Source organism: Artemia sp. Qi Xiang Cuo, chromosome 15 (assembly GCF_049724085.1).
Source record: "Artemia sp. Qi Xiang Cuo chromosome 15, ASM4972408v1, whole genome shotgun sequence".
Lineage (NCBI taxonomy): Eukaryota > Metazoa > Arthropoda > Branchiopoda > Anostraca > Artemiidae > Artemia > Artemia sp. Qi Xiang Cuo.
The window spans coordinates 5326871-5344443 of NC_142808.1; the positions used below are offsets into that span (position 1 = coordinate 5326871).

Consider the following 17573-nt stretch of genomic DNA (forward strand, 5'->3'; position numbering starts at 1 on the left):
TCTTTTCAGGGAAAAAGAAAATAATAGTTTAAATCTTTTTTTTAAGACTTTAAAATTTGGACTGCTATTTGTATGCTGGAGAAAATTTTTCAGCAATTTTTAACAACACGCACCCCTTTCAAAATATGGACACAAAAAGTACTGTTTAATTTAGTTTCATACCTCCTCTAGTTGACCTGAAATAGTAAACTTGATACCATTCACAAAAAAATATGATTACTTTCGTCGATAGGTTGCATGCACTTAAGCTATTTTGATTTGGTTAAATTTTAAGACCAGAAGTAGCCAAGAAAGTTTGAATATAATGCCCTCAGTCGCTCTTGGGATACTCTTGCGATGCCTTATTGAGAATTAGCCTTAACACAGTGCATTTTGATTTAATCTTAACTTAAAACCTTTGCCCTGGGGAGTCTGGGGGGTTTGTCAGAACTTTCAGCTACGTTGAACAAAATGGCTATCTCTAAACTTTGATTGAATGTGTTTGGGGAAATGGTAGGCGTGAGAGGGGGGTCAATTCGGTTATCATCCAAGAAGACCTAATTTCCAGAACTTTCGACTACGTTGAACAAAATGTATATCTCTAAAAAAATTTCGATGTGTTTGGGGGAATAATGAGCGCTAGAGGGGGTTTAGGTGCCCTTTAATCACTTTCGACTATTAAAAGGGCACTAGCCCTTTCAATTTTCAATTGAATAAGCCCTTTTCGATGCTTTTACAACATCGCTTTCTATAAAAACCTTACATGCTCCCAGGGCATAGCTTACAACCCTGGTCCTGAGGGTTGTTGGGGGGGGGGGGGGGCTGTCATCCTTAAAGAACTAATTTCAAAAATTTTAGACTATTAAAAAGGGCACTAGCCCTTTGAATTTCCAATCGAATGAGCCCTTTTTTCAAACTTTTGGGACAAATATCTCAATATAAACCTTATATGCCCCCAGGGAATAACTTATAACCATTGCCCTGAAGACTGTGGGGGAAGTGTTCTGCTCAAAAGTATAATGACCTGAACGTTAAACTGCCTGGAACAAAATGGATATCTCAAAATTTTGATTGGATGTGTTTGGGGAAATGGTGGGCGTGGAAAGGGTGTTAGTTACCTTTCAATCACTTTCCACTATTAAAAAGGACACTAGCCATTTCAATTTCCAATCGAAACCAATTTTGAAGTTTCTACGACAACGCGTTCTATAAAAAGCTTATGTGCCCCCAGGGTATAACTCACAACCCGTGCCCTGAGGGCTGTGGGGGAGTGTCCTTCTCAAAAAAAATTCTATTTTGAAATCAACAACGCTGAACAAAATGGCTATCTAAAATTTTTGATTGGATGTGTTTGGAGAAAGGGTGGACGAGAGAGGGGGGTTTGTTGCCCTCAAATTACTTTCGACTATGAAAGAGGGCACTAGACCTTTGAATTTTTAATCGAATGAGCCCTTTTTCAAGCTTCTAAGACAAAGATTTCAATATAAACTTATATGTCCCCAGGGCATAATTTATAACCCTTTCCCTGAAGACTGTGGGGGGGATGTCCTGCTCAAAAGTATAATATCCTGAACATTAAACTGCGTAGAACAAAATGGCTATCTCATAATTTTGATTGGATGTGTTTGGGGAAATGGAGGGCGTGGAAGGGGTTTTAGTTGCCTTCCAATTACTTTTGACTATAAAAAAGGGCACTAGCCATTTCAATTTCTAATCGAATGAGCCCTTTTGAAGTTTTTACGATAACATGTTCTATAAAAACCTTATATGCCCCCAGGGCATAACTTACAACCCTTGCCCTGAGGGCTGTGAGGGAGCTGTCATGCTCAAAAATCTAATTTACAAAACAAAACTACGTTCAATAAAATAGCTATCTCAAAATTTCAATTGGATGTGTTTGGGGAAAAGGTGGGCGTGAGAGAGAGGTTAGTTGCCCTTCAATCACTTTTGACTATTAAAAAAGGCACTAGTCCTTCAAATTTCCAATCTAAAGAGCCTTTTTTGAAGTTTCTGCGACAACGCCTTCTATAAAAACCTTATATTCCCTCAGGGTATAATTTACAACCCTTACCCTGAGGATTGTGGGGGAGAGTCCTCCTCAAAAACATGTTTTCTATCTGGAAATAAACTACGCTGAACAAAATGACTATATCAACTTTTTGTTTTGATCTGTTTGGGGGACGGATGGGCGTGGGGGGGCGTAGTTGCCCTCCAATTACTTTTGACTATTCAAAAGGGCACTAGCCCTTTGAATTTCCAATCGAATGAGCTTTTTTTGAAGTTTCAATGACAACACGTCCTATAAAAACCTTATATGCCCCCAGGGCATAACTTAAAACCCTTGCCCTGAGGGCAGTGGGGTAGTGTCCTCCTCAAAAACATATGTTTTCTATGGAATCCAACTATGCTGAACAAGATGGCTATCTCAAAATTTTGATCGGATATGTTTGGGGAAATAATGGGCGTGGAGGGGGCGTGTTGCCCTCCAATCATTTTTGACTATGAAAAAGGACACTAGACCTTTGAATTTCCAATCAAATGAGCCCTTTTTCAAGTTTCTACGACAAAGATTTCAATAAAAACTAATATGTCCCCAGGGCATAATTTAACCCGTGCCATGAAGACTGTGGGGGGAGTGTCCTACTCAAAGGTATAATTTCCTGAACTTTAAACTGCGGCGAACAAAAAGGCATTCTCAAAATTTCGATTGGATGTGTTTGTGGGACTGGTGGGCGTGGAAGGGGTGTTAGTTGCCTTTGATTTACTTTTGACTATAAAAAAGGGCACTAGCCCTTTCAATTTCAATCGAATGAGCCCTCTTGAATTTTCGACGATAACGCGTTCTATAAAAACTTTGTATGCCCAGGGCATAACTTAAAACCCGTGACCTTGGGGTTGTGAGAGGGTTGTCATCCACGAAAACCTAATGTACAGAGCTTAAAACTACGTTCAATAAAATGTCTATGTTAAAATGTTGATTGGATGTGTTTGGGGAAATGGTGGGCGTGAGAGGGGGGTTAGTTGCCCTTCAATCACTTTCGACTATTAAAAAGGGCACTAGTCCTTTGAATTTCCAATTGAAAGAGCCTTTTTTGAAGTTTCTGTGACAACGCCTTCTATAAAAACCTTATATCCCCCCAGGGCATAATTTAAAACCCTTATCCTGAGGATTGTGGGGGGGCGTCCTCCTGAAAAACATATTTTCTATCTGGAAATCAACTACGCTGAACAAAATGGCCATCTAAAAATTTTGATTGGATGTGTTTGGGGGAATGATGGGCGTGGGAGGGGGCTTGCAGTTTTTACGACAACGTGTTCTATAAAAACCTTATATGCCCCCAGGGCATAACTTAAAACCCTTGCCCTGAGGTTTGTCGGGGATTGTCCTTCTCAAAAACATGATTTATATTTGGAAATCAACTACGCTGAACAAAATGCCTATCTCGAAATTTTATTGGATGTGTTTGGGGGAATGATGGGCGTGGGGGGGGGGGGCTAGTGGCCCACCAAAAAATAATGCCCTCCTATAAAAAATAATATATGGTAAATTGTGCCAACATTGTTCTTATATGCTTTCAGGACATAATTTAAAAACCTTGCCCCGAGGCTTGTGGGGGAGTGTCCTCCTCAAAAAGATATTTTCTATCTGGAAATCAAATACACTGAACAAAATGCTTGTCTCGAAATTTTTATTGGATTTGTTTGGGGGAATGATGGGCGTGGGGGGGGCTAGTTGCCCCCCAATTCCTTTTGACTATTAAAAAGGGCACTAACCGCCCCGATTTCCAATTGAATGAGAGTAGAAAGGCCTCAAGAGGTCTGATTGCTCACCCCTGCTGCCACCTACATCTTTTTTACATAATTTATGCATGTTTTTATGTCTGTTCGTTGTCAGTGAGAATGAAAAAATAGGATTTTTCTCACTTTTATGGATGTTTCTTGGACGGTAATGTGTGCTGGTCAATTTATTTGATGTTTTTCATGGATGTCAACATCAATTCATGTCTGTTTTATAGTTTTTGTCAGTGAGAATAAAAAAAACAGGAATTTTCTCACTTGAAAAACAGGATTTGTCTCACTTATATAGATGTTTCTTTGGACGGTTATGAGTGTTGGTCAATTTATTTGATTTTTATTATTGATCTCAACATCAACTTATGTCAATTTTATGGTTTTTGTCAGCGAGAATGAAGAAAAAAGAATTTTCTAACATTTATGGATGTCAACATCAATTTATATCTGATTTATTGTTTTTGTCAGTGAGAATGGAAAAATAGGAACTTTCTCACTTTGATCGATGTTTTCTGGATTATTAATTAATGTCTGACAGGTGATGTCAAGATTGATTGATTTGTCATGAAAAATGAATGGGTAAAGTTTATTAATGTCTTTGATGTATTTCCAAGAGATTTGTTTCCGAGGCAAAGTTTATTAATATATTTGGAGTTCGACCAGTAGAATTGTTTCCGGGGTAAAATTTTTTAATGTCTGACAGATGATGTCATGGTTGATTGATTTGTCAAGAAAGGGAAATTAATTTGTTGTTTCTAAGGGGAATTATTGATTCACGAAAGGGTTTACAAGTAATTTCAAATGTGACAGCGCAGGGATGCCAAAAACAAAAGGAACATGCAGAAATTACGTTTAGGGGTTATTTGGGCGTAACCGTTTTAGACATTTTAGGGAATTATTTCGGCAAAACAGTTAGAGACATTTTAAAAGATGATTTTAGAAGATGTTTTAGAAGAGAATTTGAGGGTGAAACTCTGTGGTCGTTATAATTGACAAGTTCCATTTGAACAGTGTCGTGAGGTCCTCTACTCCAACCCCAAAGGGCTCCGATCCCCTATCCAACCCCAAAGGCTCCGATCCCCCTACCCCAACCCCGAAGGAAGCCCCTGGTCCCCAAAGGCCCACTCCGGGCGCCCAAAGGACTCCGATCCCCCTATCCTAACCCAGAGACTTCTCTGCATGAATAGATCAGATTGAATAGATCAGCCATTAGAGTCTTCTCAAACCTCGATCCTTAAGCCTATGAAAATAATAATTATTTGAAACTTTATTTCTGAAATCTATAAAACATTGTTTTTATTTTCCTCGATGATATTGGTGTTCTTCTTATTCTCAATACAATTTAATATGTCTCTGATATGTTCATTCCAATCTAGGGCTAGTCGATGGCCCTTTGGTACTGCTACTGCAGTCCTGAATGACCAATGGAGAGATTTCATTGAAGGTGCGGTGACTTGACGATGGACGGGGGACTGGTTTAGAATGCCTCTGGATACCCCTCCATCTCCAACCGTTGCACAGGAGTTGCTTCATCCCCACCTGTTCTCTTGAATGGTGGTGGTAGAATTGGGAACTGCTAAAAAGATATTGTATTCAGTGCACTTATTGAAAGCTAAATTATTCAAACTTAAATTTTCTGTAAAGTTATATCTAGTGATAAACTTGCTAGAGTGACAAAAACTTTTTTTATCACAAGAGGGCATTTTTCAACTAAAAGTAAATTGCAAAACAGAATTTCCTCCTCATGAGTGAGGTCCCACTCACTCCATACATCCTAAAAGATTGAGAACACTATGATCAAAAACTAGAGTTTACGGTCAAAAACCTGTATTAGTTCATATTTTACGGAAATAGTTTATTTTTCAAACAAAAAACTTGCACACACACAAAAACTTACACACAAACATAAAACTTACACAAACAAAAACAAAAACTTACGCACAAACAAAAAACTTACACACACCAGACAAACAAAATCTTACACGCACACAAAAACTTACACACACACACAAAAACTTACACACAAAATATCAATAACACACTAAAAATAAATAACACAACAAAATACTATTAAACACACACACAAAAACTTACAAAGCTTCACAAAATAATTGACACATACAAACTGACACACCCACATACAAATACACACAAACAAAAAAAATCAAACACACAAACAAACATACACACACACACACAAAAACTTACACACACGCACAAAAACTTACACACACAAAAACTTACACACACACATAAACTTACACACATAAAAACTCACACACACACACACACACAAATTTACACACACATAAAAACTTACACACACACAAAAACTTACACATAAAAACTTACACACACACACACAAAAGATTACACACACACACACAAAAAAACGCACAAACAGAAAAACTTACACACACAAACCAAAACTTACACACACACACACACACACACACAAAGACTTACACACACACAAAAAAAATTACACACACACACAAAATCTAACACACACACAAAAACATACACACAAAAACTTACACGCATACACACACAAAAACTTGCACTCAAAAAAACTTACACAAACACACAAAAACTTACACACACAAAAAATTACACACACAAAAAACTTACGCACACACAAAAACTAACACACACATAAAAACTGACACACACACACACAAAACAGTTTCGAGTCATATTTTTCTAACAGTAAATGCTTTTAGAAACGAACTAAAATTAACATTCTACCTCACATAAACTTTTTAGTAAGAATCTTTTAGGAATGATTGGGTGGAAATTTGAGCTATGTCATCACATAGCAACAATAATTAGCAGCAGAAAACAATAATTATTTATTATTTTTCCAAGTACATAGAGATCCAGAATTTCTTAAGTGATTCTTTGATGCAAGGTGTTTCAGATTTAATTAAAAAAAACTTTATCGCTTGCTGACCAAAGATATGCGTTGCGCAGATACCAATATCCTAATTCAATGCCTTCGGTTGCAATGCATGGTTGGGGGGCAAATCATTTGACGCTTCCCATGTTCCCCCCCCACCCAGATTTCTCTAGGTACCCATTGTATAAATGATTTTTAAACATTTTTTTATTTTGAACTCTTTCCACATAGCAAATATTTTTCGTAGTTAAGAGGGGAGGGATACTGTTAGATATGGCAAACTGAGATTCATAACTATAATGTCCTTATAAAAATAAGGCCCCACTTGACGGTTGTATATCTAATTTGGAATGGGAAGGGACTGATCTACAGAATTGGTATTTTTATAGCCATAAAATAACTAGACACAAACATTCAGATTTTCCCACAGTTAAGGGGGAGAGAAGTAAAGGTCTACTGTGAAGATATTTAGCCTAAGAAATTAGCATATGACGTTACAACCCTTCGCTAATAACTAGTGAAAACCAAGAACTCAAACGCAGTTGGACTACTGTTCGCTATTTACTACATTGCAGCTACTGCTGTAACCATGATAACTTGATGATCATTTCTTATTTTAGCAATTCCTTGCATACATCTTTCAAACATACTAAACTCAGCCTTCGAGAGATTTGGGATTGAACATCAAATTAAACAAATGAGAGACAAACAAGGTTAAAATAACTGATCCCGAGTGACCTTAGAAGATGTAGCCTCCTTTGAAGTTGCAATCGTCTTTAAGAATCGACAGATTGTTAATGTTTAAACTTTTACGTTTCTTATAAATGTAATAAACAGGATTACTTAATATTTTTCAATATAACCATAATTTTCATGTTTAAAATTGATCAATTAGCCGGATATGGTTTTTTTACATACGGGGCGAGATTTAATGTCTTTGGTAGAAGTCTATACAAGATTTAATGTCCTTGGTAAAAGCATATATGAGATTCAGAATTGATATTTTTATAGCCATAGAATAACTAGACACAAACATTCAGATTTTCCCACAGTTAAGGGGAGAGAAGTATAGGTCAACTGCAAAGATATTTAGTCTAAGAAACTAGAATATGACGTTACAACCCTTCGTTAATAACTAGTGAAAACCAAGAACTCAAACGCAGATGGACTACTGATCACCATTTACTACATTGCAGTTGCTGCTGCAACCAGGATAACTTGATGATCATTTCTAATTTTAACAATTCCTTGCATACATCTTTCAAACATAATAAACTCAGCCTTGGAGAGATTTGGGATTGAACACCAAATTAAACAAATGAGAGACAAACAAGGTTAAAATAATTGATCCCGAGTGACCTTAGAAGATATAGCCTCCTTTGAAGATGCAATCGTCTTTAAGAATCGACAGATTGTTAATCTTTAAACTTTTACCTTTCTTATAAATGTAATAAACAGGATTACTTAATATTTTACAATATAACCATACTTTTCATGTATAAAATTCATCAATTAGCCGGATATGGTTGTTTTTTTACATACGGAGCGAGATTTAATGTCCCTGGTAGAAGTCTATACAAGATTTAATGTCCTTGGTAAAAGCATAAATGAGATTTAATTCTCTTGGTAATAGCCTGTACGTAATTTAGTGACCAGTTTTTATAAGAGTGGGGGGGGGGGAATTAAGTGGTATTAATGAAAATGACGGAACTTCAACCGAAAACCCTCAACGAGAACTCCGATTAACTATCACCAAAGTGTCACAATGCCATCAGTGTACCAACACCACTCAGAAAATAGGGGGAGGGAATGAGTTACTCAAAATCTAGAAGGCCATATCTTACACTGAAAATAACAAAATTGATATTTTTCAACGACAAATCCCAAAAGAATTATTATTAAAATCATGAGGGAGATCATGAGGGAGAGGGATCTAGGAGAATCAGTGCTTCATTCATCATTTACCCTCCCACCGAGAGAGGTTCCGAGCAGAAATAGACATATTTTATCTAGAAGTTCAATCATTTTTGCATGTTTTTAAGGTTAATTTTTATATATGTTTATAATAAAGTTGAGTTTTTATTAATTTTTAAGGCTACCTGAGCGGGAGATATTGAGTATGAAACGTTACTTTGAGATTTCATATTGTATTCTATGAGATTTCTAACATTATCAATGCTGAAATGTTTAAATGCAAGAAATTATTGATTTTATTTTATTTATACAAAAATATTTTATATATCGTGATGATAGCTGCAAAGCAAAGTATATTTATTACACCTTCTACACTTATTATGTAGATTCGTATCTTAATATATCTCGCCATATTAAAATCCACTTCCACTGTTTACACCAATAGCATCTATCATCCCTGACTATATCATCAAGGTTATGAGGATAATATACACTCACCATCTTTAATCATTCACAAACAATACTGAAGAAAACCAATTTCCACTGTTTATATACATTAAATTATTAAGAAAGACTATTATTTCTTTGAAATAGACATTTACATTTTTAATTTTCATGTTTTTGATTTTATATTGATGAAGAATTTAAACACAACTTCAACTAGTTTTTTTTTGTTCGGCATAGATGAAAGGTCCAATACCTCAGTTAAACTAATAGGTTACATTTTGACATCGTTTGACAATTTACTAATTTTAAGGTTTCCTTTAGTTTCAAAATGTTTTTATCAGTCACCAGCTTTAATCATTCACAAACAATACTGAAGAAAACCAATTTCCAATGTTTACCATCATTAAATTATTAAGAAGGTTATTATTTCTTTGAAATAAGCATTTACATTTTTAATTTTTATGTTTTTGATTTTATATTGATAAACCTCCCTAATTGAAGGATATGAATTATAACCATGGGAACATATTTTCATCGTATTATGCGTATATTCGTTGTAAAAAACACTGAAAAGCCATTTTAAGAGATAAATTTGTGAGTTTTTCACTGGCAATTCCTTTTTTAGCCAAGCCTTCACCTCCCTAGATGAAGGATATGAATTATAATCAAGGGATCGTATTTCATCGTATTTTGCATATTTTTGTTGGAAAACACACTGAAAAGTCAGAGTATTTAAACTTACATCAAACATTGGAGAAACATCGCATACATTTGAATTATCCATTATTTTTATATCTCTCGTTCTATATATCAGTTTATACTGATTTTAAACCTTCAAAACCCTGAAATATACTAAAAAAACGGTTAATTATTTACGAAAATCTTGCGAGGTGACGATTTTAGAACAATGATTACCATGCATTTATCATATAACACTCAAGGTAAATTGTTCCAAAACAAAACATCTTACATCATTTATTGTTTATATTCTAAATTCTAACGGCTCTTTTTTTCCCAATGTGCGTATACATTTGGAAATTTTAAAACTTTAAAAATTAACATGCATCAGTGATCTTTCTTCTGGAAAAAAATACAAAGTTGCAAATTTATACAGATATGAGCTTGAAACCTATGTAATAGGGTTTTTCTGATATGTTGAATCTAGCGATGTGACTTTTCATTAAAATTCTTTTAACTGTAGGGGATCTTTCCCCCCCCACCTCTTTCAAAATCAGGTAAATTTTCTCAGGGTCGTAGCCTTTGATGTCTAATATTGAACTTGCTAAAATTTAAATATTTGAATCAGCATTATAAGCCAATTCTTTTTTTACATTTATTGACATCAAAATTCCGTTTTTAAAAGTTTCGATTACTATTGAACCGTATTACTTGGTTTTTTACTGTTTTTTTTATTACGTATATGAGGGGGTTCCCCCTTAGTCAATACCCCACTCTGTATGCTAAATTTTAAATTTTGTTTAAATAACAAACCCCTGAATCATTTCCAATAATGCTGGGAAATCCAGCGTCCCCTTCATAGAATTGTCCCTTAACCCAAGGAAACCTCCTCCATGGAAAGATTCTCCCGAGTAACCCCCTCATCAAGAAAAAAAATCCTTCCTGAGAACGTCTGTATGCTTCTCAATAACCAAGCCGCGGGACAGGTCCCCCCCACCCCCGGAGGTGCAGGCTGAAGACCCACCGTGGACGGAGCCCCCCCCCCATCCCCTTTCCCCGGGGCAGCAGGGCGAAGACCGGCCACGGACCAGGATCCCCATCCCAAGGGCGACAGACCGAAGGCGGCACAGTCGGGGTCTCCATCCCCAGGATAGGTTAGGTTACCTAACATTTCTAGGGTTAGTAGGTTAGGTTAGGTTAAGTGGCCTTAACCTAACCCAGGTTAGGTTAGGTTACCTAACATTTCTAGGGTTAGCAGGTTAGGTTAGGTTAAGTGGCCGGCCACTTAACCGAACCAAACCTAACCTGCTAACCCTAGAAATGTTAGGTAACCTAACCTGGGTTAGGTTAAGGCCACTTAACCTAACCTAACCTGCTAACCCTAGAAATGTTAGGTAACCTAAGCTATCCTGGGGATGGAGACCCCAACTGTGCCGCCTTCGGTCTGTGGCCCTTGGGGTGGGGATCCTGGTCCGTGGCCGGTCTTCGGCCTGCTGCCCCGGGGAATAGGGCGTGGGAGGGGGAGGGGGTTCCCGTCCACGGTGGGTCTTCAGCCTGCACCCCCGGGGGTGGGGGGGACCTGTCCCGCGGATTGGTTATTGAGAAGTATAAAGACATTCTCAGGAAGGATTTTTTTTTCTTGATGAGGGGGTTACTCGGGAGAATCTTTCCGTGGAGTATGTTTCCTTTGGTTAAGGGACAATTCTATGAAGGGGACGCTGGTTTTCCCAGCATTATTTAAAAATGATTCACGGGTTTGTGATTTAAACAAAATTTAAAATTTAGCATATAGAGTGGGGTATTGACTAAGGGGGAACCCCCTCATATATGTAATAAAAAAAAAACAGTAAAAAACCAAGTAATAGGGTTCAATAGTAATCGAAATTTTAAAAAACGGAATTTCGATGTCAATAAATGTAAAAAAAGAATTGGCTTATAATGCTGATTCTAATATTTAAATTTTATTAAGTTCAATATTAGTCATCAAAGGCTAGGACCCTGAGAACATTTACCTGATTTTGAAAGTGGGGGGGGGAAAGATCCCCTACAATTGCAAGAATTTTAGTGAAAAGTCACATCGCTAGATTCAGCATATCAGAAAAACCCTATTACATCAATTTCAAGTTCATATCTGCAAAAATTTGCAACTTTGTATTTTTTCCCAGAAGAAAGATCACTGATGCATGTTAATTTTTAAAGTTTTAAAATTTCCAAATGTATACGCACATTGGGAAAAAAAGAGCCGTTAGAATTTAGAATAGAAACAATAAATGATGTAAGATGTTTTGTTTTGGAACCATTTCCCTTGAGTGTTATATGATAAATGCATGGTAATCATTGTTCTAAAATCGTCACCTCGCAAGATTTTCGTAAATAATTAACCGTTATTTTAGTATATTTCAGGGTTTTGAAGGTTTAAAATCAGTATAAACTGATGTATAGAACGAGAGATATAAAAATAATGGATAATTCAAATGTATGCGATGTTTCTCCAATGTTTGATGTAAGTTTAAATAATCTGACTTTTCAGTGTGTTTTTCAACAAAAAAATATGCAAAATACGATTAAATAAGATCCCTTGATTATAATTAATATCCTTCAATTAGGGAGGTCAAGGTTTGGCAAAAAAAGGAATTGTCAGTGAAAAACTCAAAAATTTAGCCCTTAATATGGCTTTTCAGTGTGTTTTCCAACGAAAATATGCAAAATACATTAAAAATATGTTCCCATGATTATAATTCATATCCTTCAATTAGTGAAGTCAAGACTTGGCTAAAAAGGAATTGTTAGTGAAAAAGTCACAAATATAGCTCGTAATATGGCGTTTTAGTGTGTTTACCAACGATACAACCCACAATCTAATGAAAATATGTTAATTGGAGTATAAATCATATCCTACTATGATGTTGTCCAAGGTTTGGCTAAGAAAAATATGCAAAATACGATGAAAGTACGTTCCCAAGGTTCTAATTCATATCCTTCAATTAGGGAGGTTTATCAATATAAAATCAAAAACATGACAATTAAAAATGTAAATGCATATTTCAAAGAAATAATAACCTTCTTAATAATTTAATGATGGTAAACATTGGAAATTGGTTTTCTTCAGTATTGTTTGTGAATGATTAAAGCTGGTGACTGATAAAAATATCTTGAAACTAAAGAAAATCTTAAAATTAGTAAATTGTCAAACAATGTCAAAATGTAATCTCTTAATTTAACTGAGGTATTGGACCTTTCATCTATGCCGAACAAGAAAAAATAACTAGTTGAAGTTGTGTTTACATTCTTCATCAATATAAAAATCAAAAACATGAAAATTAAAAATGTAAATGTCTATTTCAAAGAAATAATAGTCTTTCTTAATAATTTAATGTATATAAACCGTGGAAATTGGTTTTCTTAAGTATTGTTTGTGAATGATTAAAGATGGTGAGTGTATATTATCCTCATAACCTTGATGATATAGTCAGGGATGATAGATGCTATTGGTGTAAACAGTGGAAGTGAATTTTAATATGGCGAGATATACTAAGATACGAATCTCCATAATAAGTGTAGAACGTGTAATAAATATACTTTGCTTTGCGGCTATCATCACGATAGATAAGATATTTTTGTATAAATTAAATAAAATCAATAAGTTCTTGCATTTAAACCTTTGAGTATTGAGAATATTAGAAAGGTCATAGAATTCAATATGAAATCTCAAAGTAATGTTTTATACCCTCCATCCCCCGCGCATGTAACCATAAAAATGAATAAACACTCAACTTTATTAGAAAAATATAAAAAAATTAACCATAAAAACATGCAAAAGTGATTGAACTTCTAGATGAAACATGTCTATTTCTGCTCGGAAACTCTCTCGGTGGGAGGGTAAATGATGAATGAAGCACTGATTCTCCGAGATCCCTCTCCCTCATGATCTCCCTCATGATTTTAATAACAATTCTTTTGGGATTTGTCGTTGAAAAATATCAATTTTGTTATTTTCAGTGAAAAATATGGCCTTCTAGATTCTGAGTAACTCATTCCCTCCCCCTATTTTCCGACTGGTGTTGGTACACTGATGGCATTGTGACACTTTGGTGATGGTTAATCGGAGTTCTCGTTGAAGTTTCTCGGTTTTTGTGCCGTAATTTTAATTAATACCACTTCATTCCTCCCCCCCCCCTTTAGAAAAACTGGTCATTAAATTACGTACAGGCTTTTACCAAGAACATTAAATCTCATGTATGCTTTTACCAAGGACATTAAATCTTGCATAGACTTCTACCAGGGACATTAAATCTCGCCCCGTATGTAAAAAAAACAACTATATCCGGCTAATTGATGAATTTTAGCCGCGCTGGGCTGAGAATCCGAGAATTCGGGTTCGATCCCTGGTGTGGTCAGTTTCTTAGTTTGGGACGCGGGTCAGTGGTGTGACCCTGTAAGCTTAGCCAGAGTCAACCCAGCTCTAAATGGGTACCTGGAGAAATCTGGGGAAGGTAAGCAGGAAGGGTGTGCGAAAGCACAGGATGGCTAGCCCCCAGCCCCCCATTGCACTTCCTGGCTGAAGGGCCACGAAACGGAGATCAGCAACGCCGGTTTGGACCTTAAGGGTCTAGTGCCGCATCCGTTACCTTTTTTTACACACACAAAAACTTACACACACACACAAAAACTTACACACACAACAAAAACTTACACACACACACACAAAAAATTACACACAAAAACTTACACACACACACACACACAAAAACTTACACACACACAAACATAAACACACACAAAAAAAATTACACACAAAAAAACTAAAACACAAACAAAAAATTACACACACAAACAATCTTAAAAAAACAAAAAATTAAAAACAAAAAAAAACTTACCATAACAAAAAAACTTACACATACATAAAAACTTACTTTCAAATAAAAAACAGTTTCGAGTCATATTTTTCTAACAGTAAATCCTTTTAGAAACGAACTAAAATTAACATTCTACCTCACATAAACTTTTTTAGTAAGAATCTTTTAGGAATGATTGGGTGGAAATTTGAGCTATGTCTGCATATAGAAACAATAATTAGCAGCAGAAAACAATAATTATTTATTATTTTTCCAAGTTCATAGAGATCCAGAATTCCTTAAGTGATTCTTTGATGCAAGGTGTTTCAGATTTAATTGAAAAATTACTTTATCGCTTGCTGACCAAAGATATGCGTTGCGCAGATACCAATATCGTAATTCAATGCCTTCGGTCGGGAGTGCAATGCGTGGTGGGGGGGCAAATCATCTGACGCTTCCCATGTTTCCCCCCCCCCCCCACCCAGATTTCTCTAGGTACCCAATGCAAAAATGATTTTTAAGCAATTTTTTATTTTGAACTCTTTACACATAGCAAATATTTTTCGTAGTTAAGAGGGGAGGGATACTGTTAGATATGGCACACTGAGATTCATAACTATAATGTCCTTATGAAAATAAGGCCCCAATTGACGGTTGTATATCTAATTTGGAATGGAGAGGGACTCATCTACAGAATTGGTATTTTTATAGCCATAAAATAACTAGACACAAACATTCAGATTTTTCCACAGTTAAGGGGAGAGAAGTAAAGGTCAACTGTGAAGATATTTAGCCTAAGAAACTAGAATATGACGTTACAACCCTTCGCTAATAACTAGTGAAAACCAAGAACTCAAACGCAAATGGACTACTGTTCGATATTTACTACAATGCAGCTGCTGCTGCAACCATGATAAATTGATGATCATTTCTAATTTTAAAAATTCCTTGCATAAATCTTTCAAACATACTAATCTCAGCCTTGGAGAGATTTGGGATTGAACATCAAATTAAACAAATGATAGACAAACAAGGTTAAAATAATTGATCCCGAGTGACGTTAGAATATATAGCCTCCTTTGAAGTTGCAATCCTCTTTAAGAATCGACAGATTGTTAGTGCTTAAACTTTTACGTTTCTTATAAATGTAATAAACAGGATTACTTAATATTTTTCAATATAACCATAATTTTCATGTCTAAAATTCATCAATTAGTCTGAAACTTGTTTTTTTTACATACGGGGCGAGATTTAATGTCTTTGGTAGAAGTCTATACAAGATTTAATGTCCTTGGTAAAAGCATATCTGAGATTCAGAATTGATATTTTTATAGCCATAGAATAACTATACACAAAGATTCAGATTTTCCCACAGTTAAGGGGAGAGAAGTATAGGTCAACTGCGAAGATATTTAGTCTAAGAAACTCGAATATGACGTTACAACCCTTCGCTAATAACTAGTGAAAACCAAGAACTCAAACGCAGATGGACTACTGTTCGTATTAATAAACTCAGCCTTGGAGAGATTTGGGATTGAACACCAAATTAAACAAATGAGAGACAAACAAGGTTAAAATAATTGATCCCGAGTGACCTTAGAAGATACAGCCTCCTTTGAAGTTGCAATCCTCTTTAAGTATTGACAGATTGTTAATGTTTAAACTTTTACGTTTCTTATAAATGAAATAAACAGGATTACTTAATATTTTTCAATATAACCATAATTTTCATGTATAAAATTCATCAATTATTAGGATATGGTTGTTTTTTTTACATACGGGGCGAGATTTAATGTCCCTGGTAGAAGTCTATGCAAGATTTAATGTCCTTGGTAAAAGCATACATGATATTTAAGGTTATTTTTAAAAACCTGTACATAATTTAATGTCCAGTTTTTGTCAAGGGGGGGGGGAGGAATGAAGTGACATTAAGTAGAATTACTAAACAAAAGCCGAGAAACGTCAACGATACTTTCGATTAACCATCACCAAAGTGTCACAATGCCGTCAGTGCACCAACACCACTCTGAAAATAGGGAGAGGGACTGAGTTACTCAGAATCTAGAAGGCCATATTTTTCACTGAAAATAACAAAATTGATATTTTTCAACGACAAATCCCAAAAGAATTATTATTAAAAACATGAGGGAGATCATGAGGGAGAGGGATCTAGGAGAATCAGTGCTTCATTCATCATTTACCCTCCCACCGAGAGAGTTTCCGAGCAGAAATAGACATGTTTCATCTAGAAGTTCAATCACTTTTGCATGTTTTTAAGGTTAATTTTTTTATATTTTTCTAATAAAGTTGAGTGTTTATTCATTTTTATGGTTACATGCGCGGGGGATGGAGGGTATGAAACATTACTTTGAGATTTCATATTGAATTCTATGACCTTTCTAATATTCTCAATACTCAAAGGTTCAAATGCAAGAACTTATTGATTTTATTTAATTTATACAAAAATATCTTATCTATCATGATGATAGCCGCAAAGCAAAGTATATTTATTACGCGTTTTACACTTATTATGGAGATTCGTATCTTCATATATCTCGCCATATTAAAATTCACTTCCACTGTTTACACCAATAGCATCTATCATCCCTGACTATATCATCAAGGTTATGAGGATAATATACACTCACCATCTTTAATCATTCACAAACAATACTTAAGAAAACCAATTTCCACGGTTTATATACATTAAATTATTAAGAAAGACTATTATTTCTTTGAAATAGACATTTACATTTCCAATTTTCATGTTTTTGATTTTTATATTGATGAAGAATTTAAACACAACTTCAACTAGTTATATTTTTTTTGTTCGGCATAGATGAAAGGGCCAATACCTCAGTTAAACTAAGAGGTTACATTTTGACATTGTTTGACAATTTACTAATTTTAAGATTTTCTTTAGTTTCAAGATATTTTTATCAGTCACCAGCTTTAATCATTCACAAACAATACTGAAGAAAACCAATTTCCAATGTTTACCATCATTAAATTATTAAGAAGGTTATTAT

At 35.3% G+C, this 17573-nt stretch overlaps 1 protein-coding gene across 1 annotated transcript in view; it reads right to left on the reverse strand.

Moving 5' to 3' along the window:
• Positions 1–5087: 5087 nt before the first annotated feature.
• LOC148943258 (uncharacterized) overlaps positions 5088–17573 on the reverse strand; it is a 746113-nt gene continuing 733627 nt past the window's right edge. Inside the window, exon 4 of the mRNA XM_089101511.1 lies at positions 5088–5347. Within this exon, the coding sequence (XP_088957637.1) occupies positions 5249–5347 (99 nt within the window). The 3' untranslated portion in view covers positions 5088–5248. The remainder of the gene's footprint in view (positions 5348–17573) is intronic.